At 39.0% G+C, this 13,775-nt stretch overlaps 1 protein-coding gene across 1 annotated transcript in view; it reads right to left on the bottom strand.

Moving 5' to 3' along the window:
• GABBR2 (gamma-aminobutyric acid type B receptor subunit 2) overlaps nt 1-13,775 on the bottom strand; it is a 446,922-nt gene that overhangs the window by 7,346 nt on the left and 425,801 nt on the right. Inside the window, exons 16-17 of the mRNA XM_034064922.1 lie at nt 10,821-11,003; nt 8,500-8,629 (exon numbers count right to left, since the gene is read on the bottom strand). Coding sequence (XP_033920813.1) covers nt 8,500-8,629; nt 10,821-11,003 — 313 coding nt within the window. The remainder of the gene's footprint in view (nt 1-8,499; nt 8,630-10,820; nt 11,004-13,775) is intronic.

A 13,775-nucleotide genomic window follows, 5' to 3' on the forward strand; every position in this document is an offset into this window, starting at 1 on the left:
CCTGCAGGAAGGACAGCTAGTGATTTCATTAAGCTTTCTCCTGATGCTCTCATTTCTGCATAGTGATAATACAGAAGATAATTATTTTCCCTGTAGGTAGCTTCACTTGTTTCCCTTGGGTGTCTCGGGAGTCCTGGGCTAGCTGTGCTGAAGGCAGTGGCATCGGTCCCCCTGGGAAACGTGGACGAACACAGCCATTTTAAGAAGTCTGCCTTCACCAGGGAACCCTTCTGTTCCTGCCTGCTTTTCTGAAGTCTCCTCCTATGTTAAGCCAAATAAAGTCACATGGAAAACATCTGAGTAATGAGGACAGTGCACAGTTTTCATAAATAATTACAGAGCAGCTCCAAATCCATCACAGGCAGTTGTTTGCCACACACACAAAGAAACAGTGATTGCTGCAGGCACTAAGGCAGTGTGGATGAGGACTTGAAGGTAAATTCCTGAAAAGGACACTGGAGGATTTGAATACAAAAAATGGGTATAAGGAGGAAAAGACAGAAAATAGCACAAAGAAAATGAAAATAGCACAAAAAACCCCAGTGTGCATTGAAGGCTTAAGCTGATTTTCTGTTCTACTAATGCTCAGAAGCCTCAAATAATGTTTAGGTCCCAGCATGCTAGGAATATATACGTTATCAACAAGCACTGGTGGGACAAAACAAGCAGTAGAAACAAAGAATGAGGAAAGAAGCTGGAAGCAGCAACAGAAATGTTTTGAGGGCAAACTCCAATACGTATAATTGCCCTCCCAGCATGGCCATCCCTGGCATTATTTTGTAGCATTCACTTTCTGCTGTGAAAAATCTAACAAGCAGCCTAGAAATAAATAAATAAACAGGTGAGGATGCAAAAATGTGCAGGCATGGGGATGCCTATAGCTCATAAGAGCAGGAGGGATTATTTTTCACTTGTATTGCATGGAAGTGAAGGATCTGAGAAAGGAGGCATCCAAAACACATGAAGCTTCTTCTGTTGGGGCAAGAGAATGTCAGTAAAAGAGAGCCAAGTAATTCAGCTGTAGCATGAAGAGTGCTTAAAAAGATGATATGACAGGATTCAGTGATGGTTTAGATGTGAAGGGAGGACAGCAAAGTGTCAAACCTGGCAGTGGCTAACATAACCAAGTCTATCATCTCAGGGCAGCCTGAAGTTTGCTGGTGTGGCATTTGCTGTCACAAGATTTCAGTTTTTATTTTCCATATATCACATTTCTATGTATATTAAGCTTGACATTTGCATAAAAGCCTTGTGATGTCTATAAACAGACACATAGAAAAGAACACTTTTTACTTCCATGATTAAAAACAACATTCAGTCCTGAGCTGAACTAAGCTGACAATGAAAAATGCTGACTTTATGATACAAACTAAAGTTAAAATTTGAGTAATCCTTGTAATTAGGGATGGAAATGTATATTATTTAACTATTTTAGGGTTCCAACTCCTTTGGCCAAGATAGGCAATTTAATCTTTTACAAAGCCACCGAGGATACAAATCTTCATCCAGTGACTGGAATATGAAACTGCTGGGCTTTGGGAGTATGTTATTTCATATCTGTATTGTACGCCCCTAAAGGGGTTTCTTTATGCTGTGTGAGAGAGAGAAGGAGGTGGTCCCTGTCAAAAAGGTGGGGGATTTAGTTTAAAGTAGAGAAGTAATCATATATTCTCTGCCTACTCACCCCTCAACACCAACTGCCCGTATATCACTGTGTGTTATTCTTAATAGACCCTTTCCTACCACTCTTGCAGATGACTCTCCCTTAATAGACTGCATAAATTTCTGTATGTAAATTTACTATATACAAGTTTTAATGGATATGTATAAAATACAGACAAAATCCACATAAAACCTGCCACAATTTTGAGATTTTTTTTTCCTTTTCCCTTTGCTTCTTTCAAAATACAAAAAAATCTGGGCAATTCTTATTTGTTAAGCTTTTTGGGAGAGGAGTTGTTAGATTTTTATTCTGCAGCTATGGAAACAAGAATATCTTTCTTTTTTTCTTTTTTTTGTTGTTTTTCATTTACCTTTAATTTAAATAATGAAGAACAAAATTCTCACTTAGTCATATGCTTTCAGGAGCCAGAGCTTAAAGAAAACCCACTATTACCATATTCGCTTCACAAACTTCAGGAACCTGACTTTATATACATGAACAACTGAAAGAAAATAAATTAAGGGTAATGGTAAACATTTGAGTTCCCAACTTCCCTGGAAAATGTAGCACTGCTTTTGGTACTTCCACATCTTTTCTTCCTCTGTCCATTAAGTATGCCACTTGAAAAATGCCCTTCGTTCTTAGGCTAGTGTCTGCCACTACAGATGCGACTGAACAAGTTGCACTGGGATATTCTAGCTCCCTTCAAAATTGAATTTACATTAGCCAGAAGCACTTTCTAAGTAATTTTCACCTTCGTAGACCTCAGTCTGAAGCACAGAAGTCTAGATAAGTGATGCCTGAACACTTTCTATTTGGAAAACTGTTGGGAAAAAAAAGGCAAATGCATCTCAAGGGCCTTGCATGACACTCACTGATGGGTTCATTAGAAAACAAAACTTGCTGCCCAATTGTCAGTGAGAGCCAGAAGGCTTTGGCTCAGGACCTTTGCCTACCTGCAGCCGAGAAACAGTTTCCAATTACAAAGCTCTGAGCTGAAAGAGCACATCTGATGCTTGCTGTGTGGAGGCTCAGTGAGGAGGTCACTGTTCCCAGATGCTTGCCTCTCCCTCTGCCAGGGGTGATGCTTGTTTCAGACCTGCCATATGTATAATCACCCTGTAACCTGGTGCTGTCAAAATTACCTGGGCTGGCTTAAATGCACTGTGCATTTTAACACCTCTTCAGCTGCAGGCAGAAAACACGAGGTGACTACCACTGCTGCTATTTCTTCCTAGATTTGAAACTTAAACAGCAGAGGCTTAGACTGGATATAAGGAAGAAATTCTTTACTGTTAGGGTGGTGAGGTACTGGAATGGGCTGCCCAGGGAAGTAGTAAGTGCTCCATCCCTGGCAGTGTTCAAGGCCAGGCTGGATGAAGCCTTGGGTGATATGGTTTAGTGTGAGGTGTCCCTGCCCATGGCAGGGGGGTTGGAACTAAATGACCTTAAGGTCCTTTCCAACCCTAACTATTCTATGATTCTATGATTCTAGAAACTCTATTTCTTTAACTAGAAGTGTGTTTTGTTGCTGTTTGTACACTCCAGCTTTATTAAACATCTTCATCATTACACTTTAGTGGCAGTATTCCTCCCATGGCTTACAACTGGATAGCACAACTCCTTCTTGCTCTGCATCCTGCAGTTCCACGGTTGTTTTCTCTCTGCTAGAAAGCATATTTTATGCTCCACAAAGAAGCAAATGTGGTTTAATAATGGCTTATAAGAAGTGCCAGAGATAACCTTGCTGATTTACTCAAGAACTCTGGAAACTTTAAAGCTAGAGGCAGATTGTTAAAATCTGCTGTAATTTTTCACAGTTCTGTTTGGACTGGGAAACATGACTAGCCAGGCAAAATTAAAATGAAAGACTGAAATGATCACGTTGTCTGCTGGGTATATCAGAGAAAGTCTCCTGAACTAAGCTCACAGCACCGGGCAGTCTAAATCGTGACATCTGATTGCTATGTTTTGAAAAGAAGAGTTTTTAAAAGAAAAGGCAGCAAGATTCTCCTCTGGATTATACTACTTTAAATCAGAAGGAACTCCCTTTACTGCAGATTTATTCTGTGCAAGGAAGGGCAGGCACTGAACCTCTGGCAGTTTGGTTTCCCTGTTGAAATAGAAACAAGCTCCAATTTCAGGTTTGGAATCCGTTTGCTAGGCTTCATAGAAGCTAGTGTACATATCTCTATATGTTTCTATATACAAGGCATATAATGAACTATATCCTTTCCTTAAAACAGTGTTCCTTTAAAGGAGTTATTTCTGAATGCCTTTCCTTTGAATCTGTGGTTTCAATCTCAGGTTTAATGCTTGAATTACACTAACTTCATAGAAGCAATATTTCTTCCCTCTGTCACAGATGAACCCTGTTTTGCTTGACGTTTATGAGCAACATGCCTTTGAAATCTGTTTTCCTTAGAGCTGCTTTTCCATGGGGAAAAACTAACAGTAGAAAACATTGGAGAGGGGTGACAACTGACAGTATGTAGGCATATCTGACATGTAAATGAATGCTCCCAGTCCATTTACAGCAATGAGTAAAGGCTGTTTTCAGGCTCAGAACAGAAAAAGCTTTCTGAACAAGCAAGGGTGCCTGCAGAGAGAGAACCTGAGAAAAGGGTTTGTCCATAAGTGGGGACTATTGCAAGGCTGCCTCTTGTTTCTTATGTACTTTCCATAGGATGGTTGTCATTCATTAATTTCCCTCATGTGCTACTCTGAAATGTACTGTCAAAGGTAGAATAAATGGAGATTCTTCTGCAGGATTTCTTCTGAGCTTGGCTTTATATGAACCCCTTGCAATCTATGAATCATTCATGTAGAAATAATTTCATATAATCAAATGTCAAATAGAAGTCAAATGGAGTAAGATTGTATGGTTCCAAGCATAGCAAAATTATCCAACTTCTCTCTCCCTCCCTGCCCCCCAGCTACATAAGAAATTCTCTCTGTATTTTTTCAACCTTTATTTCTGCAAGGACTTGCACAGTAGAGATAACTTCTACCTTCACAAAGTCCCTCCTGCTTCTGGCACACCAGCTACATGAGTGCAGGGAGCCTTTTTGGGAAGCTCTGGTTTGTGCCCGTGCCAGGGCATTTCTTCCCTGGAGCTGTGCAGCACAACCTTCCTCTTTACACAGCATCACAGTTACAAGCATTTGTCCTCCTTTTTCCAAACGTCAGCCTGGAAAACTCAGCCGTGTCTCCAAGCTTAGCTCTTTTTGTTGCACAGCACTGCCAGTAACAGAACTGCCCAAATCAAGTGTTGGTCTCACCCACAGCCCATCCCTGCCTCAAACCCAGGCTGTAATGCAGCCCTGATGCTCCAGCAGGGCAACCAGATCCCACAGATGCCAGGGGAGAAGTTCATGTTGCATTGCGCACAGAGCTGAGGTCACTAGCAGACACAGTGACTTAACATCATCTGAGGAATATATTAGAAGTTAGAGGGTTGCTCTTTTAAATTCAGCTGAGGAAGCCACTTGATTGAGGTCCCAGAGATGCAGTCCATGGAGCTCATTGGGAACTGCTTGACCACACAAAGCTATCTAGCAGTGCAGACAAAAAGCCTGCATTAAAATGTAAGCAATCAAACCATAAACTACAAGCCACATTTTCCTAATTGCTTTTCTTACAGAGCCAATTGCTATAGATGTCTCAGGGACATTAGAGGTTTGTGAACAAGAGATGAGTGATTCTGATAATATCTGTCTTTAAATGAGATCTACTGGAATGAGCCATAAAGAAGTCCCTGTGTTGGCAAAGGCCTCCTGGGCTACACCAGGAGCTGTTGCTGTTAATAAACAACCAGGAATCCCAAAGTCAGGAAACCTTGCCTGAGGTCAGGCAGTTATAGGAGTAAACAGCTGTGTCTGCCTATTTTTGTTAGAGTAATTTAAATTTTATATCCTAAATCCATATTTGATGCAAATAAGGGTAGTGGGGAAGGAAGGGGAAAATTCAAATAACTTCTTTTGGCACTTGGCTATAGAAGTTAGTAATTTTAACTCTGGACAACTTTTACAGATGAGAAACCCACTGAAGTGTACTATGACATTAAAGTTTTATTAGGACTTGTTTGAGATGCATTGCATAAGTCCCGTGTTATTATCAGTTCTCTGAAGTGCAGTGAATTTGTGTAAGCAATAACAATGGAATACACTACACTCCTTAAGAACAGCAGGATGTTTTATAAAGGATACTGACAGGATTCAGCCATGTCCACAATACAAATGTGGCAAATGATCTGCTATGATTTTTAGCTCCAAGTCAGCTGCTATTTTTAGCATCTCTCTTCTCTATCCTACTCCCACTCTCTCAGCTCACGTTTTTTATGGCAAGGTAGGCACAAACCTTGTCATCACCTTAAATACACTGAACTGGCTTCCTCAGCTGGATGGTGGAGGTGAGAGACATGGTCACTTCCAGAGGTCATGCTAATTATTCACAGTTCTAAAGCTTTGCCCAAGTACCATCAAGAATGCATAATTTCAGGGTTCTGTACTTTCATTTACAGAAAGTTACATGAAATACATAGCTACAGAAAGCATAGTTATGTCAGTCAGAGTTAGCTTTCCTATAGCCGTAAGGGCCAGAATTTTTTTAAGTACCATTTATGTGATGTCTGTTTGCATCTGCACAGAAGCAGCAGTGAGTCAGCAGCATGAATTCTCCAAAGCCTTGTTATTTTGATTGGAATGGCAAATTTAAATTAAGCACAGAGGTTGACTATTGGGAATGGATGCAGTGAGAGAAAAAGCAGATTCAGACATGTAGCTAAGGGACGGGGAAATAAGGAAAGAGAGAGAACATGAGGCAGAAGAAATGGAAATGGAGGGACAGAAAAAGGCTATCAAGGGTTGTGGACATGGTGGCTCAGAGCCTGGAAGTATGAATATTTGGTGTCACTTGAGTCAGGATCAGGATACTTCATAATACTCATGCTTGGGGCATTCACCACCCAGTGTGGGACCAAGATTCAACTACCTGCTGCAAATTGGGATCCAGGTTCTCTTCATTGAAAGATGAATAGATGCTCGAACCTGTCCAGTATAAAGAGGGCCAAGGAAAAGACCTCCCTCTTTTGTGTGGAGCTTTATGTAGCAGGTCCATTCAGAAAACTGTGCCCGGTGACTTCAGAGTGCAGATAATACATAGTTGCAAGCTACTCTGTACATTAGAGCTTAGTACTTACAGATGATTTTAAACATATACCTCGCAGCAGAAATATAGAATTGGGGAACTGTACTGGGGGAAATTAGGAACATGGACAACCTTGGATTCTGCTGCTTAGGGTAGAAGTTAGGCAGTGTCTTTTGTAGATATAGCCACAAGTGAGTGCAGAAAGGTTATATTTTCTCCTTGATTTCCTTGCCAGCATCCTACTGCTAATGGAGTGCAACCTGCTGTGAGAAGCAACCCATCCTAAATTTATACCCGTTGTATCTCTTGAGAATCATTTTTGTTTCTCCAACCCAAACTCAGATGGGCATTTGGCACAATGTACTGTATCTTTTCTGCTTGAAACATTATTCATGATTTATCATTTTTCCTGGAGCATCTGACATGAGTGGAACATTCTATGTGTTCCTTTCAAACACTTGGTAAAACTGCCTCATCCCACTCACTGATGTTAGTTCTTGCTGCTGATCTCAGCCCAGTAATCACACGCCTCCAGCAGCTATTTACGTTTTCCTTTTCCTCCTTTCCCCCCTTCTGTTTTTTAATTTTAAAAAGGACACTGGGAACTCTATGGAGCTCTTCCTTTTTCTTTTTTTTTTTCCTCACAAGTTACACAACCAATTGTATACCCAGGCTAAAACAAAAGGCGCAAGAAAAAGCAACCTTATCCAACCAAAACTTCAATAAGCTTCAAAAGCATATGTGAACCATTACTGTTGTTCTAAAATTATTCTTCAACAACTATATTTACAGGAGGAACTTGTGTTCCACTTAACCAAGCTTATGCTGCCACATCAACAGGAAGCCTGAGCCTCTCATTGCAACAGACATGCAAGTCTACGACTTCCCAACACAGGGCAACTGGTTTTTCACACACTATAGTAATATTCACCTGTACAAAGTCATTTGCCAAAAGTCACAAAGTAGAATACATTCTAGAGTCAGAAATGGAAGCTGGGTGTCCTGGCTTTCACTTTATTGCACTCTGCACCAGATCTTATTGCTTCCCAAAAGCAAAATAGCCTTAATGGAAGCAATTTTTTCACATGTATTTCTTTAGGGAGCAATGCAAGAAAAACAGTAGAAACAACTTAGGAATATTACAGTCATCATGAAATCCTTTTTATCAGTTCCTAGGGAAGAATTTTCATACATGAGTGCCTTCAATTCTACATTTAGAGTCCAAATCATCACTGAAATATTTACATGCTTCTCTTCCATGTGCTTGTTAGTAGTGTCCAAAAGCAGGATTTGAGCACCCTACTCAGACAAGCACATATTGAACTGGGCTTCCTACTGCTGAAGGCTGGCTTGATTAACTCTCACAAGATCTGAAACAATCTGTGACTTTCCTCCCTCCAAGAAGCAAAGAAAACTTGACTTCTGAACACAAGTACACCTTCTTAAGTTTTCCACTTTACCATGTATTTTACATACACAGGACATACAATAGAAAAAAACATACAGAGAAATAACTGCTCAGTGGGTACCATATAGCTTATTATGTGAATCTGCATGCTTTCTGCAACACAACCAAAATATTTAAAGCTCTGGCTTACCAAGGTCTGAGTGCTCAGGAACCAATCCAATGAAACTGCTATTCAAAATCTGGGTGGGTAAAGCTACTAATGGATTTTACTAACTCTCACCTTTACTGTCTGTAAAGTTCCGTATACTAAGAATGTCATTAAGATCTTGATAGTGGTTCTGCTTAATGTACGTTGTTTTCTCAGGAGTGTCCTGGAGTTGCATTGTGACCTCTTCCAAGTCTTTGTCCAGCTGCAAAAGAGAAAGAATATGAATCCCTAAAAATTCAAGTGTACACTTCAGATATCTGCAATGATATCATGGCTTTCTGTAATTAGACTAGAAGGCAGGTGGCAATGCAATTTCCACACTGTGCCAAATACACCTTTCTTATAGCACTAAAACACTACTTCTATAAATCATATTCCGACTAACGAATTCAGCTGTGATATCGCACACAGAACATGAGAAGAATAAGCTTCAGTAGTTGAAAGTTTAAGCAATTCAGATGTTCTGAAGAATGAAAAAGAAATAGGCATTAGAAAGCCCAGACTGAAAACCTTTCAACTATCTATTATTAATGCATACAAATGTGGCATGCATAGATATAACCATTTTGTTGAGTCAAATTATTGATCATACAGGAAAATATAAGTGAACTACAGCATCAGGGGCATGACCAGCCATGTGAGTGAACTACAGCATCAGGGGCATGACCAGCCATGTGAGTGACTGCAGACAAATCTATGGGGATATTTTGTTTTCCTAAAGATTTATTTTTACTCCTTTTACCTTAGAAGGACAGAGTCCTATTAGATTTCTTTTGCTTGTGCCTCTGTGTGTGTGAAATTTTGAAGAAAATCCAGACCACAGTTTTTAGTTTTTGATTTGAAAACTACCACATGTTTTATATCTTGTGTCTTAAACTGTGTTATCTGATGGCTAGCACTAAACTGCTGCTGTAAGCGTAATTTTCAAAGAGTTAAAAAAAGATGGAAATAAGGCATGGAGGAAGAAACAAAAAAGGCTAACTGTATTCAGTTGGCTACAGCTCTAGTAGAAAATAACCAGATACAAGCATCATAATGGTGTTTTGGGATGCTTTCCGTGAACGGTTGTACAGGATGTGGTGTTCAGAGTATATATCTCACTCACTACTGGCTTATCTTTTAAAAGTGCTGAATTTAAATTTACACTGATTCCTTATGGAACTGGGACATAGCAACTCAAGGTAGATAAGCCAGAGATGTAGCTGCCAACCCACAGTAAGGATTGCTCCAAATCCCCTTGACAAACACTTATTTGGACCTACTGGTACTGGGTATTTAATCTATTTAAGCAAAGTCTAAATAGATCAGTAGTGCACTAATATGGTTCAGTTGACCTGACCAGACTTACGTGTGAGCCTTGCAAGGCACAGGCTGAGATCTTGTGAGTTAAGGAGACTTAGTAGCAAAAAAAATACAGTAGGGTAAAGAAAGTGAAATAGCCAGTATCCAGCTGAGCCTTCATTAAAAACTGCAAGGCTCTAACATGAAAGGGGACTGGCAAAGCTGAACAAAATTTCTTTAACAAGGCAGAGAGAACTTTTGGTTTTGGGGTCTTATTAGTCTGAGTAAACACCTTTTGGTTACCTAGGCAATTGTTAGTTAAGATCCAGATAAAGAAGTAATGGTTGCAATAAAATACATTTTCTTCAATGTATAAGAATAATTCACAAACTAGGCAAGATAAGATATAGGTCAGTTATGGTTTTCTATCTTGTCTCACAAAATGGGCAGTCTTCAAGGTGTATTATCATCATTTGAGGTCCTGAGCAAGGATGTATATAATTAAAAATATACATGTTGTAGCACCAGTGGAATCCATGCACCCCATGTACTTAGCCTTTCTCTCAGTAGAGACTGAAGAAACTTCACAGCTTTTGTGCCAAAAGGATCAGTTTACATGACCATAAAGTTTTTTTCCACCTTAAGAAAATATACAATTCTGTTTCGTGGTAGATGTAAAAATCTGTCTAGCAAGTTATTGAGTGAACTCTCAGAGAGGTTGACAAGTAACAGCAACAGCAATTTCTGAGCTCACCCATAAACAGGAACAAAGATAGCTCTTAAGTTTACACTTGCATGTAAAGGTTATACTTCTAGAGCTATTGCTCTATGGTGCTCAGCACATCCACGTGGAACCTCAGGGTAATTTGCCTGTTACAACTAAATAGGGAAAGTTTCATTTTAATTTGCCAAGGTGCATTTTCATTTTATCATACCTGCCAAGTATCTGCTGTATTCCTATAAATCATCCGCTTATTACTATTTCAGTAGCTTTCTGTTGAGAAACAATTTTGTTCCTCTAAATAGTAGTCAACCTTTAAGCAGGTTATAGAATTGTAATGAAAAACAATAATTAAAAAAAAAGCCCAGGCAATATATACACTGAACAATACCTCTGTAATTTTCATTCTCAAGCGATGGTTCTCTGACTGCAATCCTTCTAGTCGAGATGTGCTGGCCTGGTTGACGCTGGTGACTGATGTTGATGTTTTTGAATCTTCTTTCTTTTGATTTTGAGTGAACTGAAATCGTCTGTTCTGTGTGGCTGCATCTGGATTTGTCCTCAGTGTAATGAGCTGAAAGGTTTAAAAGCCTTAAGAAATCGTATCCACAGTTTTGTTTTTGCAGCTATTTCTTTTGTAGCTCAAATTATTGAAAGGCAAAGAGTTCCCTTCTGACTTTCAAGTACAAAATTCTGGACAGTGAGCTCTGATTGCCATGTGCAGTACTTCAGACAATTTCTGAATAACTTTACAGAATAGATTGAACCAAAATAATTTTGCAAAGGGAAGTGTTAAAAAATAGAAAAAATAATTTTAACTATATTTGAATTATTTTAATTGCATTTAAAATATATTTTAATATTTTATCAAACATTTTTTTCACCTTCTTTGATATCTTTATACACTCAAAGGATGTATTCCTTCTTTAAGAAGAAAAATCCCCCACCAATACCATCTCTTCCCAAGCAGTTTCATCTGAAATTTCTCCTTTCCTACTGTTACAAGTAACACTCAAGCAGAGAAAGGCAGGAAGCAAGAGTATTAACCAAAAGAACTTACAGGAGATTGCACTCTGGAGATAACAGAAACTTAATTAGGTTTTACTGACCCAAAATAAACCAAATCTGTTGATATAAATTAAACGAGTCACCTAAAGTTAACCTTAAACACACTTAATATAAGTAAGATTTAACACTCAGTGACAATGTGAAAATATTACCACTACATGAGGCAAAAAAGCTACTAGCTGTTTGGCAAGGGGGAGAGAGCTTCTCAGATTACTCTAAAGAACACAGAATTACCATTACTTGTCAACCAGTGTACATATATATTTACACACATGCAAAGCTGCAGGAGCTCCCCTCCTTGAGAGCATAGGCATGGCATCATAAATTCAAAGGTGTGGAGTTTTCTGGAAAGAAAGATGGGACAATCTTTCTGTAATCACAGACAGATTTTGTGGTATAGCCCCATTCTGGGATCGGTTCCTCTTGTTCCTCAGAGCATGAAACTGTTCTGCATCTGCAGTGGCATGAAATAAGGACCTAACTTTTGATCAAGTGGTGAAATAATGATTCTCCTGAAAAATACTATAGGCATGTTGGCCCTTAAAAAGGTAATTAGACCTAATTAAATTCTAACCTGAAAAATATATATAACGTATGTTTGAATTCTGTAGATGACTTCTGCAAGATATCCTTGAACCCAGAAATCTGTAATAGGTTAAAAAAATATTTGGACATTTTTTTGATCAGACAATAAGAATATCTACAGTTTCTCAGTTACTGTAAGCAAGACTCAGTATAATGGCTATCATTTGTATTTGAGGATACCTTAAATGGAAAAAGCAATGAACATGTTTCCTCTGATCTATTTTACTACTATAGGATTTTCCTCACATTTCTCTGAGGAATTTGGTGCTGAACAAAACATCAGTGAGTGAGGTGAATGTTTAACTGGAGAAGTATAGTAACTGCCATGTTAAAAGTAAATAAGATTAGTAGAGCTGACAAGAAGAAGGGAAAATGCCATGTTTTGTTCCTTAGTTTGCTTACATTATTGAATAGTTGCCTAGTCAGATTCGTAAAAGGGCTGTGGGACAAAATTAAATTCCAGCACTGCTGACCTAGGAGACAGCTGAAGAAAAGTTAAAAGGAATGCATTTTACTCTGTAGAGCAGAGAAGTAACTCACCTGCCCCGAAGCAACATTACTGGTTGCATCTCTCTGGCCACAGTTTAACAAATTAAAAGTGCAGTCTTTCTAGATTCATTATCATCTCCCACACTTGATGAGCCACAGACTTCAGTACTGCACCAGCAAACTCCCTGTCTCCAAAATCATAATAATTGACTACATACTTCTTAAGGGGAGAGATTTTGTGCCTGTGTCACTTTGACATCTTACCTAGATGTACAATTTGGGTGGTGTCAGGTGTAATTTTCTGCAGGGTCCAGGCAGGCTATTGTGAAACCTGTGCTGGAGCAGGTTGAAGGAGAGAGTGCTTGCCAGCCATCCTGCTGTAACTGTGTCACAGCATGGCGAGAAGAAATGTGGGGCAAAATATACAAGTGTAAGAAGAACTCTCCAGCTGTGAAAGCACTCACATGAGCATTGGAAGTGCTGCATCCCAGCTCCTGCTCCAAACTCTTTTTTTTTTTTTTTTTTTGTCGCTTATACAATGACCATTTTTAATGCAAAATAGCTGATCATTTGGAAACCTGACAATACACAGAATGAGATGAAGTACTTCACACTAGAGTGCTATGGTTCATGCTTGTATTTTAGAGAGAAAGAACTGAGAGTAAAAATAAGGGCAGGGTAATGTGTTTAAAAGAGGAACAGATGAAGGGGTTAAAAAAGGAAACAGAAAAGTCATTTCAGAGCCTGTGGCAGAGAAAAGAAGGATGGGCAAAGGAGCATGAAAGCAAAGGGGCAGAAGAGCATGTCACAACATTAATAATATATTCTCTTTGAAGAGAGTTCTGACATTCTGTGGAGGTATTTTCTGACATCAGAGTTTTAGTACTCATTCTCATGCAGCTTACACACTTAAATCTTGCAATAGTTTGAAATACTCTTCATTGCCATGTTTGTGCATGTACTCTTAATTTAGAAAGAAGTTGTGATTCTTCCCTAAAATGCAGAATAAAAATATGACTATGCATGTCTGCACAGCTTTTTAATATTTGAGAAGTGAATTGCAGAACCTGTAGAAACATCCTGGCTAGTCTGTCCTCGAGAATGAATTGTTTTGCTATTTTGTAGATCAGAAGTTAGATCCTGTTGCTAGTTTGTACCTCTAATTTCTTTCAGAGGGAAAACTTTGAGATATATTTATTAACTT

Source organism: Melopsittacus undulatus, chromosome 1, assembly GCF_012275295.1.
Source record: "Melopsittacus undulatus isolate bMelUnd1 chromosome 1, bMelUnd1.mat.Z, whole genome shotgun sequence".
Classification (NCBI taxonomy): Eukaryota; Metazoa; Chordata; class Aves; order Psittaciformes; family Psittaculidae; genus Melopsittacus; species Melopsittacus undulatus.